Source organism: Aythya fuligula, chromosome 21 (genome assembly GCF_009819795.1).
Source record: "Aythya fuligula isolate bAytFul2 chromosome 21, bAytFul2.pri, whole genome shotgun sequence".
Classification (NCBI taxonomy): domain Eukaryota; kingdom Metazoa; phylum Chordata; class Aves; order Anseriformes; family Anatidae; genus Aythya; species Aythya fuligula.
The window spans coordinates 3,790,473-3,818,020 of NC_045579.1; the positions used below are offsets into that span (position 1 = coordinate 3,790,473).

General features: G+C 46.8%; 1 protein-coding gene across 5 annotated transcripts in view; it reads left to right on the forward strand.

Moving 5' to 3' along the window:
- The window catches only part of CASZ1 (castor zinc finger 1), a 233,970-nt gene extending 209,669 nt beyond the window's left edge, over positions 1 to 24,301 (forward strand). For 4 of the 5 annotated variants that reach the window (XM_032201411.1, XM_032201410.1, XM_032201408.1 and 1 more), the window contains 9 exons: positions 793 to 953; positions 4,260 to 4,382; positions 5,727 to 6,062; positions 7,594 to 7,792; positions 8,323 to 8,494; positions 11,415 to 11,563; positions 13,481 to 13,715; positions 15,102 to 15,395; positions 18,771 to 24,301. In XM_032201411.1, the coding sequence (XP_032057302.1) occupies positions 793 to 953; positions 4,260 to 4,382; positions 5,727 to 6,062; positions 7,594 to 7,792; positions 8,323 to 8,494; positions 11,415 to 11,563; positions 13,481 to 13,715; positions 15,102 to 15,395; positions 18,771 to 20,026 (2,925 nt within the window). In that variant the 3' untranslated portion in view covers positions 20,027 to 24,301. The remainder of the gene's footprint in view (positions 1 to 792; positions 954 to 4,259; positions 4,383 to 5,726; positions 6,063 to 7,593; positions 7,793 to 8,322; positions 8,495 to 11,414; positions 11,564 to 13,480; positions 13,716 to 15,101; positions 15,396 to 18,770) is intronic. The other variant, XM_032201412.1, reaches the window with a different exon arrangement.
- Positions 24,302 to 27,548: the final 3,247 nt, after the last annotated feature.

Consider the following 27,548-nt stretch of genomic DNA (forward strand, 5'->3'; position numbering starts at 1 on the left):
AGCAGGGGCTTTACCTTCAGGGGGCATTAAGAGAGGCTCAAACAGCCAGGGTTCCTGTAGCGTACTGCAGTTTATTTAGGGGGGCTGTCAGGCTTAATTAACTGATCTGTATAAAGGGCTTTGAGATCCTCAAGGGGGTGGAGTTTCAGTGCAAGTATTGGGCCTGATCCTGCTTTAATACATACTGTGCATTTTGCTGTTGTTACTGGAGGAAAGTAACCATTGTTAGAGAGAGCAGCAAAGCAGGAACAGGCCTGGGGAACTGTGCATTTATTATGAACGATTTTTTTCTCTCTAAGCACTAGAGAGACTGAGTAACTTCCTTTTTCTGTTCTGCACATCCTGCACCTGGACCTCCAGACCTTCTTAGTATGGAATCTATTTGAAGCCTTTCAGACGAGGCAAATTATGAGTCCACGTCCTGCTTTGTGGACAATATATCCATTTAACATAGAAAGTGAAATAAGTCCTTCAGTGAAGTTAGTTTGAATTTCCAAGGACTTTAGTGTGCACGTCTCCCCTCGCCTCAGTTTCCCAGTGTACTGAATGGATGCCTCACTACTTCCCGCAAGAGACACAACCACTAGATGGGCTTTGTGACAGCTGGGTGGAGGATGCCACAGAGTGAGGTGTTACTCAGCCTTGCTGCTGCAGTTGAGGCAGCCCGTGCAGACGACTTCTCTTCTCTCTTTGAAGAAACAGCTTTCCACAGGATGGTCCTGAGGGCATCCAGACTAGCAGTGTCCGCAGCTGCGTGCTGGGCTTGATGCAGTGTCTGTGTTCTTGTTCCAGATGTCCAAGACCAGTGCCAGCCTTGGCAATCTGCTGAACATTAAGGCAGAAGGTGATGGCAGCCAGGCTGGGGCTGGGGAGCCAACACAGTACTTGGGCAAGGCAGTGAAGGCACTTGTCCAGGAGAAGCTCTCTGAGCCATGGAAGATGTACCTGCGCCGGTAAGGAGGGCATGGAGCTGGGAGGAGAGGAAAGGGAAATGATTTTCTTTGCATAGTGTCCGTCTCACTGGTTGATGTTTGAATGATGAGTTCTGTCAAATTTAAAGGTCTGGTTCTGTCACATGCTGATCACCTGGAGTGCAGTTAGTCCTCAGTCCTGGCTGGCTGCAGGAGGTGTCCTGTAAGAAATGACTGTCCATGTAGAGTTGTTTTGCAATGGGAACACGAGGGCCAGCTAGGAGCAGAGCTCTACACATCACCCTGTTTGCCTTGGCATACCTCAGGCTCCTCTACATGTCCCAGTCTGCAGGTCCTGGGGACCAAGTGTAGCTCACTCTTAGCACCGAACCACTGTTAGGCCAGGTTTAGTTGTTAAACACAGATCACAGAAGCCTTAAAATGTTGTGGAATTTCCTCTGATCATAGAAGTGGTGCACTGAAACAAAACAAGGAGTCCAAGGGGGAATGGGAACTGCATGGTTTCTGCTGTTTTTGTTGTAGACGAGGAGGCTTGAAAGGAAAATGGAACAGATACAAAACTCACCCACACGCAGACACATGCACATACATGCCCAGACAGACACATGCTTTGAGCATACACAGATACACCCCGGCAGACACATATGGGTTAGTGCTCTGACACAGATCTTTGCCTACAAATGCCTGTGGACACTTTGTAAATCACAGACTTTGATGGAAAAGACCAGAAGGTCTTCTAGTCCCTCTGCCCCTGGCTAGTGTGAGATCCTTCCCTGCAGTCCATTTGCAAACATTTTGTCCAGCCTAGTTTTAATTATGCCAAGCAGGGTGGCTGTTCCCTTGTCTCTGGGAGCATTATTCTACCTCATAATACATTTCACTGTCAGGATCTTTTTTCATAGTATGCTGCCTGAATTTCCCTTTTCATAATTTTGTTGCAGCTCTCCTAGTTACATACCCTTGAACCACAGCAGAATTCTTCTCCACAATTGGAGTTCACGTCCTTCACCTCCTAGTCACAGATTTTTAGCATATCATTTAACCAAGTTTATTTACTTCCTTTTCTCTGACTTGGTAAATTAGTCCCTTCAGCCTGCTGATCGTGTTGCTGCTGTTTGCAGAACTGGGCTGCCGTTCCTGCATCCCCACACCAGAAGCTTTCTGCCCCATATATGCAGCTCACAATTGCACTCCCATCTTTGCATTATGTATATGTATCGTGTTTACCATCCACTGTTACACAGGATTGCTTGTAATGTTGCTCTCATGAGTCCTCTATGTATAAAAATACCCCCCGATGTATAAGCTGTATTTTTCCAAATATGACTCTCCCATGCTGAACCTTCCCCATGTCTTGCAAGGCCTCTCTCTGTGTTATTTCCCTCGTCTTGCCTTGGTGTTGCCAACTCCTCCCAGTTTAGTATCTTCTGTGAATTTCATTAGCACGCTGTTTACTCCTTCTCCTAGATTACTAATGAAGATGTTAAATAAGCTCAGACCTAGCCAAAGTCATCCTTGCAGCATTCACGAGATACCTCCTCCCAGCTCGATACGTCGCTGTTTGTCATTAGCCTTTGTTTACGGTCCTTCAGCCAGTTTTCAATCCATGTGGTAGCATTCACATCCAAGCCAATTTGAATTAATTCTAAGCATATGCAAGTCTGTATCAAAACGCTTTACTAAAATCCAAATATATTGCATCCCTTCATCCACTAATTTTGTAATTCTATCAAAAAAAGCAATTAAATTTGTCTGGCAAGATTTATTCTTTATAATCCTGATGCTGTTTATTGCTCATGGTTCCTTTATCCTCTAGATGTTTAATGATTTTCTCCTCCCTCTTAATATTTGTTCCATTACTTTACTGGAAGGAGAAGTTAAGACTAGAGGTATGATAATTGCCAAAGATCACTTGTCTTTTTTTTTTTTTTTTTTCAAAGAATTGGTACCTAGATTTTTTATTTTTTTTTTCCCAGTTCCCTAGTATCTCCCTCTTCTCTATGGCTTAAAAAATAACAAATAGTAATGCAATCAGTTTGTGAGTTAATTTCCATTGCACTTCAGGACATGCATCATCCAGACTGGCTGACTTGTGCATATTTATATTTTCCAACCAGTCTCTTTATCTGTTCTTCTAGAAGGTCTTCATTTCATCCCTAATTATCTGTCTTGTCTTTAGTTTCCCTGTCCAAAGAAAATGTTATAAGGCAGCCATTTTTGACTCATCACCTCCCTCCCATTTTTGTCAGGATTTCGAAGTACAAAATCTCCTGTTCCTGATAATACAACCCTTTAGCTTGCACTAACTTGGTTTATTATCTCTTCTCTTATCACACCTTTTCTTTCCTTCATCTTCTCCCTGAAAGCCTTAACTGACTGCATGTTCTCTACACCCACTGGCCCTTTCATTCTCCAGTTCAAGATTATTTTTTTTCTTTTTCCTTTACCTTCAAATCGTTAGGAAGTCCCCTCGGGACCACGCAGGCTGCTGTTTGTTTCTTGCTTTCCTGCTCATCAGAGCAATTGTAGACTGTTGTACCTTAATTATGCAAGATTCCCCTGTTAAGTTTCAAATCCTTCCTGCCAATGCTTTTTACTTGATTTCTCGATTCCCTGTGATTCTGGAGTTTCTTGAAATCGTGTGTACATTTGCTACTAAGGATGGAGACTCTCAGCAGGGGATGAGCAGTGCTTACTTGCTTTTGTTCTCTCGACCATTTCCTCTGGCAAGAGATGTACCTTAGATGATGCCTTTTGCTCTGCTTTTTGCATTGCAGCATTGTTTCTCGTGTACTTCAGGGACTGTGCTATTCTCTATTTATGCATATTAGGCTGTAATTGCTATATAGGTGATGCTTTGTCTCCCCCATCCATGTGCTAGCCTGTTATTTTAAGTGTGTGTTAGGGGGCGGAGGGGGATTCTGGCTCTAGATTCCCATTAACCACGGTTGTTCCTTCCCTGTGGTACTCCCAGTAAATTCAAGCAGATTTACTAACCTTTGTTCATTCCTCAGAGCTCTGACTTTTGTGTACGGACACTCAATAACATTAAAGATTTTCATCTTCTGTTTCAGAGTAGTTCTGTATTTTGCTCCCACTAAAAGCGAATGGGAGTTCAATCACTCAGACAAGTCCAGTTGCAGAGAAATTAGGTTCTCGTTCTGCGTGTTCAGATCTATGTGACTGGCCATAATCAAGCAGCGATCCCAGCAGGGACGTGAGAAAACAGGATGGTAGTAGAGCTGAAAAACAAAAAGAAATGTCTGTTCCGCTACTGCTTGCCTTCTGGGGCCTTCTGTAAGATGCCTGCTTGTCTGCTTTGGCCAGGTTTGGTACCAAGGACTTCTGCGACGCGCAGTGCGACTTTCTGCATAAGGTGCATTTCCACTGTGTCGTGGAGGAATGCGGTGCCCTCTTCAGCACCCTGGATGGAGCCATCAAGCATGCCAAGTGAGTAGGAGAGCCTTGGGAAACCTGGAGGAGACTCCACACGGCACTCAGTGCAGGAGGAGGGTCAGGACCAGGAATGTGGGCAGTCCTGAGGGCAGCCTCTGGGCACCCACCCCTTTCCTGTGTAAATGTGCTCAGCTGACATGTTTGCAGAACACGATGTCCTCTTTAATTCTGTTTCACAATAAATGTGCTCAGTTTGTGACAGGTGTCTCACGCAGCGCTGGCAAGGTTGAGAAGTGGGCATTTGTTTTTCCTTAGCCTACCTGACAGACAGTGTGGTCAAGGAGACAAATATTTCCCCCAGCATACAAATACACTGTACAAAGAAATAAGAGAATAAGAGAGGGAGGGGGACCTGTAACCCCAACCATTGTCACTGGATGCAGACTCTTTGTAGAGCAGCTTCCCGTCACTGCAGTGTGGAAAGCATTTTATTTTTCTTTGTCTTGTCACAACAAATGTTTTTTAACAAGCTTCCCTAGCCCTTAGTTTATATGGCTTTGTTTAAGATGCTCATATCATACGGATGAGGATCTTCAAGCAAACTGTCCAGCCCAAGACCAGCTTCCTCACCTTGCAACGTTCTATGTTGTAAACCCTTGTCATTTCATATCATTTTGGAAAGCAGCAGTGGACAGCCCAGGGTTTGGTAGCCAGAAATAGATACTATGGCCTATATTACAGCAGCTGTACAGCACGCTCGGAATTCCAGGTGACTCTTGGGTGAAGAATGAAGTTAAGCCATGCTCCCACTGTCACAGTGAAGGGAGTAGCAAAGGAAGGGCGGGATACTGGAAGTTGTTGCTAATTTCTGTGGAGCAATCTGCAGTTTAAACCCATGCCAAGTTCCTTTTAAAGGCAGTGGAAGATTTGCCCAAGTAGAGAATGAGAATGGCCTTCAGCAGCTGGCCACATGGCTGAGTCTGAAGGGGTTTAAAGGGAAGGTGCTGTTGTGAAGTTTAAGACAGAAAGATCTGTTAGCACAGCTCGTCTCTGGGGCTGGAGGCCTGTGGTTCACTGCTACAAATGACTGGCTTCTCACAACAGCCATGGGAAGCTGCCCTCAAGTCATATTGACCTTGCTGTCTGCAGCCATGCTTGCACCGCTCTGATTTTAACACGTTATCGAACCTTTCTGTCTCCACCCTGCTTAATAAATTCCCTTTTCCTCACAGATTTTCTAGAAGGACCCTAAAGCTTTCCACAAAGTGGGCAGAGTCCCTTTTAGGACTTCACCTCAGCTAGTTTGTTTGCAGACTACTGCCACGTTCTTGTTGATGTTTAATCATATTACATGCGTTGGTCGAGAAGCTGTATATAAATTACTCCATCTTTTTGCAGTTTTCACTTCCGAACCGAGGGCGGAGCTGTGAAAAGTAACTCTGAGTCTCCCTTCTCAACTACTACTGAGAGTAAGGCTTCACTGGCCCCTTCATCACCATCTGCTTCGTCTGCCACCATGGCGAGCGCTCCTGCCCTCGACGTGCCCACCCCAAGCCCGGCGACTGTGCCCTCTGCCCCCACGCTGCTAGCTTGGAAGCAGCTGGCTTCGACCATACCCCAGATGCCTCAGATCCCAGCATCAGTGCCTAACCTGGCAGCTTCACCCTTGGCAACGACTTCCCTGGAGAACGCCAAGCCTCAGGTCAAACCCGGATTTCTCCAGTTCCAGGAGAAGTAAGTTCTTGTAGACGCTGCTTGCCTCCTTGGTTCCTCTCCAACCTCACAATCCCCTTTACCTTCACCCACTGAGAGGCCTTCTGCCAAGAAGGATCTCTGGGCTTTATCTTCCAGGAAAGTTACTTCTGTATACTCTAGAAAATACCCTCAGCTATCCTAGGGAAAAAAATGGATTTTTCAGTACAACTGGGAGCACTTTTAGATACAAGTGTAGAGCAGAAATAAACTTATTGACATAAAAAGGCTCACTGAAGCCTTTTTTATACCTCATGGGAGGCAAACAGCTCTTTGCAGTATTTTTGACACTGAAGGCTACAGAGGGAGCGTAGCATCTTTAAAGTTTTAAGGTAACTAACAGTAGATATTTACAAATGATTGATGAAAAAAATGTCGGATTTCTTTGGGATTTGTCCCCAAATAAGATCTGTGGCCTTTTCATACAAATGTCACCTGTAACACTGAGTGTTACAGCATCATTTTTTTCATTGAAGAAGCCGGGGGGTCAGGTAGTAGAGGAGACACCAGTGCTTGGACTCTGCCTTAAGCAGGAGTGGAGCCCTCGGTAGCTTGAGGAACAGGGAGCACCCTCTCTCACTTCAGCTTTGTCAGTTTTGAGTTCTGGCTGAACTCCTCCACAAGTGTAGTCAGTCTCCTGACATTCTGTGCATCTGGGTTTGTAGTGTTAGTTTACATACAAGGTAACATACATTTCTGAATTGTGTTTTTTTGATTTTTTTTTTTTAAACCATTCAAGAAGTTTCACAGTGGTGCTGTGATGATTGTTCTGGTATATCAAGAGGCAGAAGCTAGGTTGGTTACAGGAGGGCACGATCAGGTTAGGCATTACAGCTTAGCTGTTCAGGTTGTTAGGGTATCGCTCTCTGGGCTATACATGAACAGTCATTTGCCTGCTTTCAAAGATGTGCATTAACTCCACTTCACACCTCTGAGTAGCTAGCAGTGGGTACAGTGCTCGGGATCCAAGAGATCAAGGGTCAGCTACCTCTGATCTGTGTGTGCAACCTGAAATCCATGGGCTGGGCAGAGGGGGTAAGGTACCAAAACTGTTTAGCTGATTAAATAGACCACTGCAGGTCTTGTCTAATTAGGGGAAGCCCTGGCATCTTCCAGTGTGCATACCCAGGAGTTTCATTTCAGTTACACAAAACGGAGACAATAGAAACAATCCAAATCACCACTAAGACAAGTACAGGCAGAAAGGGAATACCAGTACCTAGCCAGACCTCGAGAGAGAGCTTTAGATTAGAAGTGTGGCCCTGAAAGACTACAGATCCCACCATGCACTACTGTTATTTTAACAATCTTAATCAAGAAAGTGCAGTAGCTTGCTAGCATTGCAGTAGGGTTGCCAGCATCAATTTTACTAAAGAGGAAGGTGGCTATGGGAAATCTGTAGGCCATGTTTGGAACAGAGGCTTCAGCTGGGCTCCCCTTGAATTAAATGTTGGCAAAGAAACAAATGTGTGAAATGAGTGAAGGTGATGATTGGGTTTTGGATGTATTCCAGTGATCCCTGCCTGGCAACGGACTGCAAGTATGCCAACAAATTCCACTTCCACTGTCTCTTTGGGAACTGCAAGTATGTGTGCAAAACCTCTGGCAAAGCAGAATCCCACTGCCTGGACCACATCAACCCCAACAATAATTTGGTGAATGTGCGAGACCAGTTTGCTTACTATTCGCTGCAGTGTCTCTGTCCAAACCAGGTAAGAGGAATTCAAAAGCAGTGTCCTGGCCTGAGGACATGCACGGGAGAAGCATGGGCAAGAATAAGTAGACAACACAATAGGAACTGAGGCCAAGAGGTTCAGTCCTGGTCTAATGACAGATCCATGGAAGGGCCTCAATTGGTCTAGCAAAATGTTTGGTTTCCATCAAACAGAGAATCCCACTGCTTTTGTGTTGAATTGAAATGATGAGATGAGGAAACTTGAATGATCTAAGAGACTCAAGATGAAGTAGAATAAAAATTGGTGATGACTACTTTGAAAAGCCACCAGTTAGGGGGAAGTGATGGAATCCTAGCTGTGTGTTGGGGTCATTCATGTGTAGAATGGTGCCATGCAGAATACATGACAGGGAACAAGTTTGCATTGTGGCTTATGGAAGATGAAGTAGATATGATGCTGAATATCAGTTCGGGCCTCTCTTGCAGGGACAGCATTAGTAGCAGGCAAATGAGAGTGCATTTGTTCTAGATCTGCTTAAAGCAACCCGCCTTTTTGCTCCCCTCTAGCACTGTGAATTCAGGATGCGAGGGCATTACCACTGTCTTCGTCCTGGCTGCTACTTTGTGACTAACATCACCACCAAGCTGCCCTGGCATGTGAAAAAACATGAGAAGGCAGAAAGAAGGGCAGCCAATGGCTTCAAGTATTTTACCAAGCGAGAAGAGTGTGGCAGACTGGGTGAGTCTTCTCCTCTCCCCCCACGCCCCCTCACCCTTCCCATGTAGTCTTTTCTACATCCAGGCTAAGAATACCACGAGTTAGAGCATGTGAGCTATGCTAGAGATGTATTTGGTTATTAAATCACTAAACAAACAAGAAACAGAATCAAACAGAAATCTGCTCCTGATCTGCCTGAGTTGAAGCATGAGGGTTCCTTTTTTCTCAAATAGACCAAAGATCTTAAATGACTAGAAGCTGTAGTATAGAGGATTAAAATATAGATAGATAGATAGATATATGCATATACCTATATGTACACTTATCTGGAGATACAGGTTCCCTGCTGGTCATGATCTGTTAAGGCAATCTTATTTTTCTTTTTTTTTTTTTTCCATTTTTTGGCACTTTACCGTCTTTGGGCCTAATGCCTGTCTTGGGCAGAGTTGAAGGGTGCTCTTAGGAGCAAAAAAAAAAAAAAAAAAGCATATGGGAAATGTCTGTTCTGATGAAGCTCTTGTTCAAAGGTCCTTCTGCACTGACCTCCAGTTGCTGCTTCACCTGACTCCAGGCAGCTTCAGATGACTTTTTTGTTGTTTTTTTTTGTAGCTGTTGCCAGGGCTGCATACTGAAAGCCAAAGGGTAAATAGCATGAGACAGAAGTATGGAGAAGGGCATTCAGTAACCTGCTCCTTCCTCTTCTGACCCCGTTCTCCACAGCCACTTGTGAGCAGCAGGGAGCTGGTGCTGTGCCTCGAGCCCAGCCCTCCACCAGCGCACGGCTGAAGGAAACACCTGCAGTGTGCACAGCCTCAGCCCGTGGCATGCCCACTTGCCAAAACCATTAGCAGCACTGCAGGAGTTACTAAATCTTAGGGCCTCTAAGATTTGGTAAAACAAATGAGCAACAGCAGAGAGCAGAATGGGTTTCCAGTGAGGTATCCTCAAGCTGAAGCCCATTGCTGTGCGCCAGGGCGAGTCCCTAGGGAGAGCTCCATCTGAGATCCATCCTGACCTACTGGTGGTCACTAACTGGGAGTCACGTAGTTGTCTTGTGCCTTGCTGTTGTCACAGACCCAGCCTTCCCTATCGGTCCTGGCTTAAGGTTGAAACAAAAGAGAGTTCAGAATAACACTTCCGTCCTTCTTGGCCATACCATGCCTCCTGCCCGATGCTGTTCTTTCTTGGGCATTGCAGCCACCATAACCAGGGCCAAACTTTTCAGCTTTGCATGCATAAAAAAAAAATGTATACTCAAATGGCAACTTGTTTGTGGTAACCAGGGTAATAAATGTCAACACTCCAGTGCCAGTACTCACCTAGGGCTCATTTACACATGTCAGTAGATTCAGCAGTTGCTGTTATTTACTCAACTTTAGGTGTTTCAGGTGATAGCAGGGGCTAGACAAAGCAGGACAATGATATATGACACCCAGCCTACACGGCTGCCCTGGCAACGGGCGAGTCTTCACCTGCCCTTTGCTGATACCATTTCAATCCCGCCAGCACTGTTTGTTCTTCATCCCGAAGAACAGCGACGTGATGGGGAGGGCAAACGAGGTGGGGCTGTGGGGGAGTGGAATACCTAAACAAACAGCAACTTGGCTTGCACATAAAACGCTATCTGTGAGCTAAAGATGGGCTGGGTGATTCAGGAGCTGTTTGGCAGCGAGCTGTCTGCAGGCTGTGCATGTGTCAGCAGTGTTTATTTTGGGAGTGAAGGGGTACTTGCATCCAGCGGGATGTACATACGCCTATAGCTTGGGCTTGCCATGCATTAAACGTACGTTTTAACCAACACTCTGCATTTGCCTATGTAGAGACAGGCAGCACGACAGGATGGGGTAGCTGGATGTGTTTGTGTGGGTGTCGATGGTTATACCAACGTGTAAATGCACGTCTACTTCTCTGTGCAGCTCTCTCTTTTAGGTTAAATATGCATATAGCAGGTGCAGAAGCACCAGCCTGCTTTAGGGGCTGTGTAAGTTTATTAACACACACTGCATCAACAGATAGACTTTTATAGATACGTTTTTGTGCCTGTAAGCATAGGTGGAGAGGGAGGGAGAGAGACAAATATGTATGTATGTAAGTAAAGGCAGATGGGTGTAGAGAGATGAATAAAACTGGGGCTGTCTGTAGCCCTGTACCTGAACGTCTATAAGATGATGTACAGGGGCTGACAGAGAACAGACAGAACCTGACTGCTGATATTGCTTTAGCTGCAACAAGCCATTATTTATCAGCTATTGAATGCAGCACCTTAACAAGGTACGCAAACTCCCAGCATGCATGGCAGTGTGTGCCAGGAGCAGAATGTGTGAAGTGCTGTACACCAGAAAGTATAGAAATTGTTGTTTAGTAGCTGCCCCTCCTGCACTACAAACGTGGAGTGGCAATAAACACTTTCTGGCTCTTTCTGTCTGACCAGAGAGCATACACTGTCCAGAGCTGGGGCTTTTAAGACTGCTCTTCTGTTCTGAGAGCACAGTTAAAGGGAAAAAAAAGAACTTTTCATTTCAAATCTAATTGTGAGCATGTATTTTCAATTGTAAATCCTGTGATACAGTTAAAAGTCTTGGTTTTGTTCCCACTGAAAAGCAAAAGGCACTAGCTCAGACTGGGGAGCAATAGGCACTGCTAGACATAATGGCAACTTCCTTCGTCTTTACATAAGCAGGGATGGGGCCAGTCTGCAGTTCTGGTCCACTTTTTAAATCTCTGTACCCTATAATCCTCTCCTGCAGTTGCTCAGCAGGCAAAAAAATGTGGTTTCTATCATTCAGGACTGTTCCTGAAGAACCCATGACCATTGATAATCTCCAGTCTACCAAAAATCCATAGAGCAGCAGCCTTGTCCTGTCTCCAGACCATCTTCCCTACAGTCTTGCTCTCTCTCGGTACCTTTCCTGTACTACATACCTTGGCTTTGTGTCTGCAGGTTGCAAATACAACCAGGTGAACAGCCACTTCCACTGTATTCGAGAGGGCTGCCAGTTCTCCTTCCTGCTCAAGCACCAAATGACATCCCATGCCAGAAAGCACATGAGACGGATGCTGGGGAAGAATTTTGATCGTGTTCCTACTCAGGTGACTGGCTGGTTATTTATGTTGTAGCTCTGTATGTAGTGATAGTCCCTTCGTCTGCTGGCTGCAGAACTGCATTGATGCCAAGATGCTCATACCAAGCTCCTAAGGACACATGTCTGCACTGGGGGATGCACCTGGGATGTGTGCATTCACCTAAGCTAGTTTCAGCTGATTTGACTCCTGTCATATGAGGAGAGACAACATCAAAGCATTACTTAGTCTAAACAGCCTTTCCTCGTGAGTTGTGGAGAAAAACATTTGAGAAGGATAACACTAAAATATTCATATTTATAACTTGCATGCACTCCCTCCCCACGCTCTCAGTATACACCAATTGGCTTATTAAAATTAAAGTGCTTAGGATGTGGAAGAATTGAACATGCTGGTTAAAGCAAACATTTCCTGTTGCACATAAACAATTATTTGCTGCTTCCATCTAGAAACACCAGTTTCAAGATTTCTCTTCCTTTACTGATCTGGCCTTACACTGGGGCTCTCCTTGTCCTCTCTCAGGAAGTACCAGGGCAGTGCAGTCACTTTTGTCTAACACAACCAAGAGCAACTGCCGGATTAGGTTTTTCTGTTTCATGAATAAATTGAAGAGGTTCAACTGCAGCGCTGACCTACTGTTCAGAATGGCAGCAGTCCTGCAGCCTCCTGTTTGTTCTTCTTACTCCTTGGTTGCATTAACTTGCACTGACTTAGGAGATGAAATGAGCTGCATTTATTTGAACACCTGTGACTAAGCTAACCCTAAGGACATCTGGTATGTGAAAAGCAAAAGGTGCTACCTGTAGAAGCAAGATGGGAACCCTCTTCCATTCCACAACACAGGACTGAGAGGTCCCTGTTAGCTGTCAAGTACTGTCAAAAAGTTAATCATTCCAGTCTATTGCTGTTGGAATTAATGAGTTCACACATGCCAAGGAACTGGTGTTACTGTTACGGCAGCTTTTGTTCTTAAAATTAAGTGCTCAGGTACAAGAATCAAACTCAGATTTAACAAACAAATCTTCCTCCACTACAGAGCCCTAAACCTCCTAGTACACGCAGAGCAGAAAATGCTAGTTTTGACTTCCACCTCCCTCACTGGCAATCCCATGTCACGTTAGCAGTGGAAAAGCAGTAACTGTGGCCAAAGCAACCCCAAGAGCATACAGTGCACATCTTAATCTACGGCTGTGCTTAGCCCGTGGAGCAGTCCAGCAAATAGCAAAAAGAGAAAGAAACCACAAATTGGGGCATGTAGCAAAGCTCACAGATTGCTGCACTGCCACTGCCTGTCTGCATTTAACCGTCCTAACTCCATTTTTTTCCCATTCATGAGTGCTCAGTAGGCATTTAATGGTGTGTTTGGCTATACATTGCTTCTGGGTACCTACCCAGGTGTAACTACCCAGGTGTAACTATCCAGAGGAGACCACGCCATGCCAGGCCACGGCAGCTGCACGTGAACAGAGTACAGCAGCAGACACACAGGTCACTGGTTTCAGTCTGCGATCCCCTGTCGCCGTGTCTCAGCATGCAGGCACTAGGGCAGGCATGTCAGTAGTCGTATTCCCAGTCTCTAAATGCAGCAGGACCTACACAGTAAGGTAGCAATGCCAAGATTAACACCTCCTGCTTTTGAATGCATCAGAATCCACACACCAGGATATTGGTGCCAAGATTAACACTCCCAGCCTCTGAGCGCATCACAATTCACATACCAGAATACATGTGCCAAGTTTAATGCTCTGAGCTCCCAGTGAAGGAAGATTCATGCTCCTAGCCACAGTACCATGGGTTCCACTCACGAGCATGTTCCAGTTATCCCTCATGAGCGGTGGCAGAGGGAAATAAACATGCAGACAGATGGTTTTGGTCTTGGCATCATGCTTTTGGTGTGAAAGTCCCCGTCCTGTTTTCTTGCTGCAGGTTATTGGCCACACTCCAAGAAATGAAAATCTCCCCCAGGTTGGCAGCATGGCACCCAGCCCAGCCTCATCAGGAACCCCAGCTTCCTTTCAGGGACCCCCGAGCATGATGGACACTGAAACAGATGAGTACATGGATTACACTGGCTGTAGCCCAGGGGGGATCTCCTCTGAATCTTCCAATATGGACCGCAGCTGCTCCAGCACTCCAGTGGGCAATGAGAGTACATCAGCAGGTAAGGAAGAAGGGGGGGTGACATGGATCGTCAGTTGCCTGCTCTCTTGGGAGATAAACTCATGAAGAGAGGCCAAAGGACAACTGCACCTTAAAACACAAATTGCACCAGCTTTACGATAGTTCCTCTTACTAACGTAGCTCCCTCCATCTTTTTTGAGAAGAGATCCGTCAGAATGTGCACTTCAAGGGTCCATGAACTAACAGCATATCTTTCTTCTTCCCTGAAGAGAGGTTTTTATCCTCTGTCTTGGAGTGGATCTCTTTGAATAACTGATTTAAAAGGAAAAAAAAAAATGTTGCAGGGCTCTTCTGTCCCTGGCATTTCCCATTATCTTTTTATATTTCTTTGTGCAGCATCTGAAGTCGGGCATTTTTTTCTGATACTGTTGAGGTACAGAGAGGCTGTACAATAGCAAATATTATATGCAGGAGGGAAAAAAAGACTACCGCATCTTCAGAAAGCAACATATAAAAGCAGCTCACTGAGCTCCCTGCCTCATGCCTCTTGTGCCACTTTGTCAAGTGTTGCACAGAGGAGACCTCCATCATTCTCCTCTTTTTTGCAGTAAGTTTCTGCCATTGTTTCCTGCTTGCAAGGATAATGGGTAGCCATCTCCCACTGCCCCGTGTTACACAATTATCTCTTCAGTAGCGTGGTTTCTTTTATGAATTCTGTTATCATCTAGTGTTGATTCAGGGATCTCTTAGCTCTCCTTCCCAGCGTTAGGTGATACATTCTAGATAAGCTGCCTCTCTGAGTTTGCTTTAATATCAAATACGTTTTCCTGCTCTGCCTTCCCACCCCAGACAGGTGAAGGTTATCAGATAGCACCTCTAACCACATGTTACCTTCATACAAACACTGCTGGGGCATGATAGTGGGTGCCCCATGGCATCAAAGCTCCTCCAAAGAGTTCTGGTGGGACAGCACTTCCTAGCTCTCTCTCCCTTCTCAGCACACCATCCAGCCCAAGTCACTCATCCTAGGAAATGGTAGGGAGCAAGTCCACCTGCCCAAGGTGTAAGACAACCCTCACGGCTGTTAGTTGGTACAAGCTGGCACCAGATAAATGAACAAGGACCAAACAAGCAGGAATTTCTGCTTGAAAGCCTGTGGCTCTTCCCCCACGCCACTACAGCCACCTTACCTTCTGCACAGACAACCCTCCTCTTCCTGATGCTGTCAGTTCCTCACCTTCCATTTCTTCTCTGTTACAATTCTGTTTCATACATTTGTGAATGTATTTTCCATTTTCATCATATTGCTTCCGCTCCTGGGTTCTCATTTTGGTTCTTTTGTGTTTTTTGTTTTGTTTTGTTTTTGTTTGTTTTTGTTTTTCTTTTTTTTCTTCTTTTTTTTTTTTTTTCTCTCCACATTCTCCAGGCTGCCTGGTTCCTTCTACTGCTACTGCTGCTGCCGATGATGCTACCCACAATGTACCACAACCTCAGCCACCACCTCTGCCTCCATCTTTCTCACAAGCCCTGCTTAGGTCTCCCCTTCCCACCCTCCCCTATCTTTTTTCTCCATCTTGTCTCTCATACTCTCTGCTCAGTGCCACTCTTGGATCCAGCAGAGGCATAGTCATGCCTGCCGCCAGCACCACTGGGTTTTCGCCCATCATTGCCACTCCAACTCCAGTAAAAAGTGACGTTCCCTTAGTTCAGGATGCAGCAGGTAACACTTCTTTGCTTTCTCTCTTAGTGTCCTTTGCCCATCTCCTTTCCCCACTCACCCTGCCCACGTTTTTCTCGGCACCTTTGGGTCAGTAAAAAAAGCCTGTGTCACTCTGTGCCTCACTTAACTTTATCCAAGGGCCCTTCCATGCCTGCTCCAGTTCTCTGCTGATGCAGTAACCACAGCCAAAAACACAGCAAATCATTGTGAAAAATTCAGAGCGATTTCCACCAATTCCAAACCGTGAGATAAATCTAACAAAATCCACAGTTAAAATCCACTTTTTGCCTCTTAATAACAGCAGGGTGGCCACAAAGCAAACTTTTGCTCATGTAGCATTTATGGGGCTTGAACTTCCAGCTTAGATCTTGTAGGCCACCCAGCTCAGGGCCTATCAGTCTGCTGCACACATCTCTGCAGGTGAATGTCTGACAAGGTACCCAGTTCCAGTATTTTTATAGCTCCTTTAAGCTTCACTGCCTCCTATTCATATATAAAGCCATAAAATTCAGAGCTGCTTTCCCCAGTGCAAGTAACAGAGGGAAGTACAGTCAGTGTCACTACCATGACATCATCAGACATCTCAGGCTGTTTCTCACACTCTGTTATTTGCATCTGCTCTTACAGCTGCAGAAAATACACCGAGAGTTTTAGTTTCAAGCTGCCATGTTTCCCATGTGTGACTAAGATCAGAGATGTCTCAGGCTGGGGATTCTCATTCCAGCTGGGAATGGTTTTTAGGGTGTGTCTCAGCTTTGGCTTCTTTTCCCAACTCCCAGCTCTTTTCTAGTTAATTAAGAACATATTTGTGCTTAAAGTTCACACTAAAGAGGATTCTGGCAGCCTATAAATGTCCCAGTCATTCTTCCTGCTGGCTTTAGTGTGTGCATGTGTAGTAATGTGCAAATCCAAGGCGAATGGTTGGGAGTATGGCTGGAAGACCAGCTCTACTTGGAAGTTCAGAGGTTTTTGTCACACGATGTGGCAGGAGAAGCACCCTTGCCCTGTCCAGAGCAGTGTGTTCCAAGGAACAAAATACACAAGAAACCATTTTTTGCCCTTTTTTTAACTGATTTGCATGTGACCTGAAATATCTTACCTTTGTGCTGTGCTTTCTTCTAATTATATATTTTTAAGTTTCTTTTCTTTTTACCTGTAGATCTTCATATAGTTTCCTGAATGTTTACATTAATATTAATTTTAAAGACAAGCTTATGGCATGCTCTTACCATTGAGGTTTGCTTGGGATTAAATCTGTTGAGGCTTGTAATCTTCAGCTGGGCATTAGGGACTGAATTCTGTCTAGTGGCTAATGAGTGTAGTAGGTTATCTTCTTTCTGTTTCATACACTTGCTCTGAAACTTTGGCTGTATGAGAAAACAAAATTGGTTTAACTAAAGTTATAAATACATCTGTTTGAACTGTTGTAAGAGCTGGGCAGATACACCGAGTTTAAAACGGGTCAAATCTAAATTCTGCTTATTTTGCAGATAGTCCATCTTTTTTTCTAAAATGTCTTATCTTGTATTGCTGTCTGAAGGCAGACACGATTACCACCCATATTAACGATGAAAGACTTGGTGGTTTGGCTGCAATTTTTTTTAAATGAAGGAGTAAGGAGTTGATCTGGATAGCAGTGATTAGTGCAGGCAGTGATCTGCCTGGAAGCAGAAGTGTGTTTTACAATATGTTTGCAAGGGGGAGCAGACAGTGGTCACAGATTCTATAGCTAAGTTTGCTAATATAAACCCGATAGTGATAGAAAGTTACTCTTCCACTGGTAGGCTGCCTAAATTAGCCTTAATAAGCAGTTCCTACCCCCTTAAAAGTCACTAAAGTGGCCTCACCACGGATGCCCCAAGCTGGCATCCCTACTCGCAGTCCGAGGGGTGGAAAATCTTTTGCTCTTTGCTCACCCCACAATCTGTACAGCCCAGGCACGTGAACAGCCCACTGTACGAGATTAGCTTGCTGCTACCCTGCCCGTAGACTTACATCTATCAGTAGTGTCAGTTTAACTTTTGGAGGCTTCCTTGGATGATCGCCACCTTCGTTTAAAGGGTTGTCAACCGAAGGGCCAGATATGGCGAAAATAGTATCCATCACTTTTAATACCTGCTTATCAGCCAGAAAAAAAATAATTCTACAACATTCAAACAAATGACTGTTTCTTCAGTCTCCTAGATGAGGATGCAAGCTGCTCTGGACTCTCAGGCCCCAGGCACTGCATGTCACAAATCATGCCTCTTTTTAAGAGGTTGGCAGTTTAAGCATGAAGATGGAGGGGAAAGAAAGAAAAAAAAAAAAAAGAAAAAGAAAAAAAAAAAAAAGTACGTTTCAGTTGCAAGCTATAATTTCCAATTACACTTACAATTTTGCACCTGGTGAGAAATTCTTCTTGCCTCCAACCTTGTCTGCGCTGCATGTTGATACTGGAGATTGTGGTTTGATTCTGGAAATAGCAGGGAGAGGAGAGAAAAAAAAAAAGTTAACAGATATAATGAGGTCGAGTCCTTGATGTCAGGCTTGATCCTAGGGGACGTGAGCAGTAGCCAGTTATGCTGGCCCTGTGAATGAAACTGGAAGACAGATGAGGGCTCTTTATTTACTAGGGGCATCATGTGATTTTTGAGACCCAAGGGAAAGCTGTGGAACTGGTATTTTCTCTCAGAGTCCACTGGCTAGTGATGATGAGAATTAGCCCCATTGAACATCTGTCCATCTGTCTTTCTAAGTGCACTCATCGTAATATGTAGGCTCATTACAGTGAGGGATGTTGCAGACTCCTGGCCAAAGTCCATCCTATTTCTATAAATCCCCCCCCTTGCACTTTCAATCACGCATGGGATCTTCCTTCACTTCCTGCTGTCCTTGGCAGTTGCAGTGTATTACGGTGTCCTGCTCACGAAGAGCCTGGATAGGGGAAAACATTACACACGTGCCAGTTTTTAGACTACTTACACTCATTCACCACTTGAACCCCAGTGAACTCCGGTAAAACACCTCGGTCCTTGGTCTGGACCAATGTAAACTCTGCATTAAAGTCTGATTTAAGAGGAAAACAGGACTAGAGAAAACTAAGAAGCAGGAGAAAGTGAGAGTTGCAAAACAGAGAAGGAGCAGCTAGTACTGGGACTAAGCTAAATGAGAAAGGCAGTTAGAGGCAAGGTGGATGTGCTGAAAATTGAGGGAAGCGATGGGCAGCGGGCACCAGCCACCCATGGGCGCAGAGCTGAGGCTCCCTTAGAGCCTGCAAAGCTGCTGGGTGGGAGCAGTTGCAGCCGTGCCTTGGCAGGTACAGAGCTTGCCAGGACGGTTAGGGGATGAGGAGAGCCCTGCCTGTCAGCAACGCCACTCTTCGCTTTCTCTCCTCAGGGAATACCATCACTATGCCAACTGCCTCGGGGGCCAAAAAGCGTTTTTGGATTATTGAGGACATGTCCCCGTTTGGCAAGCGCCGCAAGACTGCATCTTCACGCAAAATGCTGGATGAAGGGATGATGCTGGAGGGATTCCGGCGCTACGACCTCTACGAGGACTGCAAGGACTCGAGCTGCCAATTCTCTCTCAAGGTTACCCACTACCACTGCACGCGGGAGAATTGCGGCTACAAGTTCTGCGGCCGTACCCACATGTACAAGCACGCCCAGCACCACGATCGCGTTGACAACCTGGTATTGGATGACTTCAAGCGCTTCAAGTCTTCACTGAGCTGCAACTTCCCAGACTGTCAGTTCTCTGGCAATAGCACACACTTCCACTGTCTGCGCTGCGGCTTCCGCTGCACTGACAGCACCAAGGTGACAGCCCACCGCAAGCACCACGGCAAGCAGGACGTCATCAGCGCTGCTGGCTTCTGCCAGTTCAGCTCAAGCGTGGACTGCGAGGTGCCTGACTGCAAGTACAAACTCAAGTGCTCCCACTTCCACTGCACCTACCCTGGCTGCAAACACACGGTGGTGGGCATGTCCCAGATGGACTCGCACAAGCGCAAACACGAGAAGCAGGAGCGAGGGGAGCTGCCTGCCATCTCGCCCGGCCCCGAGGGCCTCGCCCACTCCACTCTCGAGTATGACATCCAGAACTCTTCCATCAACCTGGACAGTTCCCTCAACCTCAGCACTGACAACAACAGCTCCCTCTTCTTCCTGCAGAACGCGGCAGGCGTGGGCCTCAATGATTCCCTGGACCTCAGCAAGAAGCAGTCGGAAGCCACTGAGGGTCCGTCCCCGAGCAGGGCCGGGACCACCCCTCAGGAGAGGGGGGCAGCGGCGTCTGGCTCCGGCGATGTGGAGGACGAGGATGACTCTTCCCAAGAGGACGAAGAGGATGACGAGGAGGAGATGAACGAAGAAGAGGAGGATGATGAAGAGGAGGATGACGATGACGACGACGAGGAGGATGATGAAGAGGAAGATCTGAACACAGATTCTGAAGAATCGCTGCCCGACCCTGAGGGCCTGGCCACTAAAGATGATGGGGAACCAGAGGAGGCCGCTTCTTCCACAGACCATGGCGATGCTTCCAGGCCACAGGGCGAGCCAGCCCCAGCCCTTACTCCAGCCTCAACTCCTGCTCCGGCTCCAGCTGCTGCCCCAGCCTCTACCGTTGCTCCAGCAGCTTCTCCTTAATCTTAGAGACAACAGCAGCAGTGGTTTGGTTTTGCTCTTACACAGAATTACTAAGAGGACCCCATATGAGGCAAGAACAAAGATTGGGATGGCAAATGAAAAACAAACTCCGTGGCACACGCACGAGAGAGAGGAAGGAAGGAAACCCATAATCCACAGGCCCCATAAGAGACAGGTTCGCAGCGGGACTGGTGCTGCATCACTTTGTTCTGCAGATCACAGAACACGGGGGCAGGACGCAGCCAAAAAATACCCTTTTATACAGACACGGACCTCGAGGGTACCAGCTGCTTCTCCTTGCCCCCCGAATGGTGCGTTGGGCCTGCGCCCATCTGGGGACCCTTTGTTATAGGTGGGGTTCTATCCCCCCCGTTTTTCTTTCTGGGTTTTATTTTTCCATGTTTTCAGTTGTACGATATTAATAATAATCTCCACTTCTTGGAGGGGGGTGGGTGGGAACAACAGGTAATGAATTTTAGAAATATATATTTGTGTGTGTGTCTCTTCTATATATATAATGTACACACACACACACATATATAACATGCAAGGAATTGGTGTCACAAAGACGACTAGCTCAGCTTTTGCCAGTGGGAAGGAGGGGGTGAGGGGTGCGCTCTCTCCCCCCCCTTTCTCCCTCTCTCTCTCTCCTTTCTCCAGCATTAAATGGATGGCATCAGACAGCAAGGGTGGGAGTGGGTATTTATTGTCACATAAATGAGGACGCATTAATGAATGAGCAGGGGTGGGAATGGGACACTCCTCTGTTCTTCCAGATCCTTTTTACTATTAATGATAATAATTTTGAATGCTATTTATATTGTAAAACTTTCTCTGTCTGCAGCTGTAGGGCACCTCTCCCCATCCCTGCTGCTCTGCCTGTAGGGATTCAGCTGAAGTAACTCGGGAAGGGCGCAGCGGGCAGATAAAGGGTTTGTCACACTGGAGGACTGGGGTTAATCTCCCATCCAGTTCCATCTCATCCCGACCCCCAGGTGCCTCCCCTCCGCGGAGGGCGAGGCGTTTTTGTGGTGCTTCAGTATCCCCATCTCAGGAGGACTCGGTTGAGTCAGGAGGTTGTGAGCTGGCACGCTGTGCCGCGGCGCAGCACGAGGAGCGCCGTTCTCGCAGGAGAGCGTCCCAGCCGTTAAAGCAGCCTTGCCAATACTACTTGCTCGCTGACCCGCGCAGTCGCACCATGACAGGTATGTCCCCACACCCCCAAGCCCTCCTCCCCGGCCTTTCATCGGGGACGGCCAAGTCTGGCTTTCTGCATGGACTGAAATGTAGCTCTGGTGACTTCTGGGAGAAGGTGAAGGCGCCACTGCGGAGGGAGGAGAAGGCAGGCAGGCGGTCAGGGTCACCCCGCGGGACGTTCTGCTCCGCCTGGGGTCTCCTTTGCTCAGCACTAAGCAGGGGCTGTTCTGCAGCACCTGCGGAGCTATTGGCCCAGGCATGGGGTTTGCAGCCACAAAACACGAGGCTGCTGCAGCCTACGTGGCCCAGAGAGATGGGGGAGATGCCAGCTGAGGCCAGGATGTAGTCCAGCTAAAAAAAATTAATGCATTTCTGGGTCCACGCTGATAAATTTTGCCAGGTAGGGCTAATAGCTTGGGCACTGCACGAGCAAATGGATTACCACGTTGGGACCTGCCACCTCCAGAAGCTTGGGCTTTCCCCTGGTTACAAGGCACTTCCCTGCTCTCTTTTCCTAGCCCAGTCTGGGAACACACACTACAGGAGGCTGCCCAGGACTCTGACAGGTGAGACAGTAGCTGTTTGACCCCAAATCCTCACCTGAGTCTGAGAAAGAGGGCTTGTCTACATAAACACAGGCTCCAGAAGGACTAGCTGTATGAATTAGTTCTGATAATAGCTATTTCAGTGCCAGTTTGTAAGTATACCAGCCTAGCAAAAGGTTCCTTGTGTCTGAAGTTTGTCCCCTTTTTTTGTTGTTGTTTAAATCTAGTGGTTTTTTTTTTCCGATGACATGCAGCCCCCCCTCCAAGAGCACTTCAGCTCCAAGGGATCCCCATAATTTGTTTCCACCCTGAACAGAAAAAAGCCTCGAGGAGTTTAGGTTGCCTTTTCTTTATTATTATTATTATTTCCCTAAGGAACTGGTGCAGATCAGGTCTGATTTATAAACAAGCAGATCAGCTGCGTAAATGTGGGGACAGAATGCTCAGATAATGTTTCAAAAAGAAAGGCAAAAAAAAAATATTAAGAAGTTGTACAGTATTTTTCCTGTAAAGGTTATTCCTATATATAGAACAAAAGAGAGACAACCCATGCCAGGGGGACGAGGGGGGGTCACCTGCCTTCTGGACAGCCCTTAGATACGGTTAATTGTGTGCAATTTTTATTCTCTTTTATTATTATTTTTTTCAATTTAGTGTTTGTTTGTAGGGGGTGGCAGGGGAGGGGGGCCTTAAGTCTATGTTTTGAGGCTGACTTCACACTCCTAGCACTGACCGGAGCTGCACGATTCCGAATTTTAACTTGAATTTTGTAGAGATGAAACAAATGAAAACAAAGCAAATGAAATATTGTTATTACTAGTTTGTAGTCTATTTAATACTTTGGAGTTCTTTTTCTCTATCAGTTATTTGTGTGGCTTTTATTTTTATAGGGTTTCATTTTTTTTTGTTTGTTTTTGTTTTGTTTGGTATATCCCCTGCCCTCAGTTGTGTGTTTTCTAGCACAACCCGATTCTTGAATATAATGAAGCTCTCGTTCCTGGGGCCGAGTGAGGGAACGAGGGCCTGGAATTTATAGAACTGGGATGGGGTAAAAAATCCTAATTTTACCAGCATTTGCTGCAGGTTCTGTACTTGTACATGTTTCCCATACTCAACTACCCAGATACCGAGGTGATGGGCTCCAGGAGGCACCCTCGGCCGTAACACACGCCCCATCTTGCCGAGTAGTTGTTTTTTACTCTGTACCACTGAAACCACCCTGATGGATGGCACTGACTTTTGGGGGGGGACAGGACCGAGCCCACGGCCTTCGGCACCGCATCCTGCAGGCGTTAGGTGAAACCCACCCGTGAGCGCTGTCAGCAGGGTGTGCGGGGCAGCCCGGTGGCGGTGCCAAGGCCGGGGCTCACCTCGGCCACTCGGTAGCACTCAGGACAGAGGGGCCGTGTCCCTGCTGCCACCAGCTGGGAACCCACACCCGGGCACGGCACCTGAACCTCTGCCCCAGCCCCATCGCAGCAGTGGCCACGCAGCGCGTCGCTGCGGGACGGTGTGGGAAGCAGCAGGGTGTGGAGGAGAGGGGCAGAGGGTGCTGGTGGCTGGAGCTGGACGATGGCATCGTCCCAGAGGCAGCTTGAGGCAGGTGTGGTCAGCGCCACCGGGCCGGGATCCGTGCTGACACGGGGCCGTTCCGCACGTGCCAGAGGGGCCTGTGTTTATCTATGCACACCATTTTCTCCCCCAAGGCACCCTACTTCTCCCCGACGTCTCAGCCTTTCTCCCAGTCCTTTCTCACCTCCTCTCCAGGAGCTGGCACAGGGTATGAGATTTCTCTCCCAGCAGGTTATTGCTAAACTCGGCACCCGTGTGGGGCCGACCCCAGAGGGCCAGGGTCCCCCAGGTTCCCTGGCAGGGCCGTGGCCACGCTGCCCTCGCAGCCAGAGCCGGCAGCGGGCTCGTCCCACCCCCGGTGCACTTCTTGTCCTACCTTCTCCAAGCCTTGTTTCTGTAAAGCTCTTACTACGTCTATATTTGCAACAAAAACAACAAAGTCAAAGTTAAACCCGTCTTTTTACTCTGCCATGTTAAGGCTTTAATTCAGCAAAACTCTTAAGCACATGCCTTCCGATCCGGCAGAGATTTAAGCCCTTGCTTAAGTGCTTTTCTGAACAAAGGCCCCAACAGCACAAAGATCCCTATGACAGCAAGGTGGTTTTCACTTCAAGCTATCATATCAACAGGACTGTTAATACAATGCTATTGAAATAAGTGCTTAAAGACTGACCAGAGAAAGAGAGAGAGATTCAACGAACTGTATGAGGAGGGGGAAAGAGGAGAGAGGAAACGGAACTGTTCTGTCCAAAACAAAATGAAAAACAAACAAAATAAACCTTGAGATGGACCCTCCTGATTCTGCTACCATTCACTGCTGAAGAGCAAAAAATGAAATAAAATAAAAACTATTGACTAGATTGTTCATTCTAGCCACAAACTCAACTGGATTAAAGTCTGCGTGGAAGGAATTTTGTAAAGAAAAAAAAAAAGTAAAAAATTTTTTTCCAATGTAGCAAAAAAAAAAAAACTTTAAAAAAAAGAAAAAAAAAAGAAAAAAAAGACAAAGAGGGAGAATTCTAGCCTTTTGTAATATCCATATTGCACACTAGGACTATAAGCCATTGCTAGCTCATTTTGAATTTTAAATGTGTAATTTTTTTGTTTTGTTGTTGTTTTATTTTTTTCTTTCCGTGGGGGAGGGGGGAAATAAATGCTTGAACCACCAATGCTCTTTTTAATGTTTTATAAATATGTATGTGTATATATATAAATATAAAAATAATATGTATGCACATATATATGTGTGTGTGTATATATCTATATGTATATACATATATATAGATATATAGATATATATATAGGTTTTGAGACAAAAATGCAGAAAGTGAAAAAAAAACACCCTAAACAGGATGGTGTGCTCTGATTTACTTGAATCTGGTCTCTTCAGCACCTGCGTTATTAAGAACTGAATATTTTTCCACTTGAATTTAGTGCTATTAGAAATTTAATATATGTGTTTTATTTATTTGATTTTTTTTTGCATGACTGATGCAAGGTTTGACATTTTCACTCAATAAAAACTGGAAAAAAAAAACAACAAAGTTTCAAGTGATCGAGTTGTCTTCTTGATTGAGGAGGTGTTTTATTTTTTGGACAGCTAACAAGTCTTGGAGCAGTTCAGGTCTTTTAAGGCACCACGGTCCCAGTAATGTCCCTGCACCCATTTTAACAGCCACTGTTTTAGCACCAGCACTATGGTGATAAGTGCAAAAAGAACAGGCTTCTCTTTTTACAGACTCTGGCTTCAAACTTTTTAAGCAGCCCTGCAGTTTTATTTGAAGTATTCATCAGGGCCCCTGATGGAAGCGATGCTAACACCTCTGTGATTTGCTAAACGGGGGCCTGAATTAGAGATGCAGCTGCTTGCATTTTGACTTCTTTCTTCCCACGTTGGCCTCCAAACTCACAGTGGTGAGCTGGGATCCACCGTGGCACTCTGCCTGCTGTAACCCACTTGAAATGTTACAGTGACATTCAAAGCTCACTAAGTCAATACATGTTCGACTGTCACCCTAGCAAATAGAAACGGAGCATGAATGGAACATGCTGTCTGCATGGAAGGAGTGGGACTGCCAACTCCACTAATAAACACTAAAATGCAGTGCTGAAGCCATAATATTTTGGTAGCACAAGAATACATAAATCTGCATGCCATACATCAGGATCTGAAGGAAAGCATTCCTACCTGGCCACTCCAATAGCTTCCTCCTGCTGCTGATATTTGTACGTGGCATGTGTGAAGTGAAGCAACTGCCCCTGGAGATGTGAAAGTCTTTTCCAGGCAAGAGGGTGTCCTTACGTCCACAGTGCCACACAGCACTGCCGTGGTACAGCCGATCCAGCAGTTGTGAGCGCTGGCTGCAAAGGAACAAGAGATTAGATAAAAGCCCGGGCACTGGATGCAGCTTGTCCCCACTGTTCTCCTACCTGAGACTCGTGCCAGGCCTGGGCAGGGCCATACCAGCGGCCGTGCTCTGAGCGAGGCAGACGGGGACAGGCAGCAGATGCCAGGATTGAGCTCCCGGGAGGTTCTGCACCACGGGCGGGCGTTTGGGTGTCTGCAGCCAGCCCCTCGGCCTCCACAGCAGCCTCTGCAGGGCCAAACCTGCCCCGAGAAGCTGGCCTGGCGGGGAACACTGCTCTGCTGCCTGTCCTGCCCTGTGCTATGGGGGTGAGGGGGCAAGGAGCAATGACAAAGGTCTTGTTTTACCCAAAGAAAGCCAAGAAACCCCCTCCTGCTTCGTATGTCCCCCACCATTGCAGCAGCTGGGTACCTGCGCCTCTGTCCTCCCTGCCACCGGTCAGCCCAGGAGCAGCGAGCGGAGCTTGCCAAGCCTGACGCACTGGCAGCAGCTGCCTCCTTATTAGCTGAGAGGATTAGACTCCTCTCTCTTTCAAAGCCCCCTGGTCGCTCTGCTGCAGCTCCCAGCCATCCTGTTTTCAGATGTCATTATCTGAACACGCTCCTAATCCGACCTTGGAGCACAGAGGTTTGTTCTCACTGGAGCTCTGCCCACAGCACACGGGATATTTACATCGCTGCCTTTCCGGGGGGGGGGGGGGGGGGGGCACAACACGACTCACGGTTTGAAAGCTCCTGCTGGAACTTGCCTGCTCTCTGCGGAGCTCTCACTGCACTCCATAAAGGAATGACTAAGTCGTGGGAGAAGCAGCGAGTTGAGCAAATCAAAGCCTCAACTACTGCATTTGTTCCAAGCCCTTCCAACTGTGACAGTGCAGCTCTGCAGCTCTGCATCCAGCCCCTGCGTTTGGGGAGCCTCGGGCAGGGAAGGCAAAGTGGCAGCGGGCACCTGGTGATGCTGCTTGTTTGGAAGTCTGGACAAAAACTGAGCAGTTGCTGCTGTTGTTATGTATTGATTACATCAAGCCTGTCCCTCTAACAGTGGTTTTGGAGTGCAGGTCCCTAGAGTTACGCACACATCCACAAAATTTACACTGCCTGATTTACACAAGGTACTCCGTACCGCTTTTCAGCACACTACGGGCCTTGCGCAGCACCCACCAACACAGGCACCCACAGAGGGAATATCCCTTGGCACCAGCCCAAATGTGCAGCTCAAGCAGAGGAGCCCTGCCTTCTCCTTTCCAGATGATTCATAGACTTTAAACCAATACAGGCAGCAAAAGTTCAATTGCCTCAAAGAAACAGCATTCAAAGTATGCTAGGACACAGAATAGGAGAGCAGATGGTTCTGCTGCTGCTTCCCATCACCCTGGTTTTTAGATGCCATTAGCATGCCTAGCCCAGCCTAAGCACACAGACCTGTCCTTGCTGGAGCCATACGGACTGATATGGACAGAAACAAAGACAACAGAATATCCGTGTTGGCCTAGAATAAGGGTAATGGCCACCCTGGTGCCTTAGAAAGATGATCATCACAATTTGTCCAACTACTTCTTACAGCTAGTCTAGCACGAGGGCAGCCAGCAGCAGGTGTGCAGAGCTGGTGCCCAGAGAAACCCCGCACAGCTTGCTCAGCTGAGCAGGGAATGCAGGAAAGCATGCCTGGCCGGGAGGATATTTACTCTGGTAGCACAATGCCTCCTACACCCTGGCAGAAGGAAATTCGGAATTCTGATGTTTGCTGGTACAGAGGAGAGGCAGCTTTATGACGCACAACACATACTGGGCACAACTTCCAGCTGGAAGGACCGAGGCTCAGCGCTGGCTTCCTGCAGCAGAC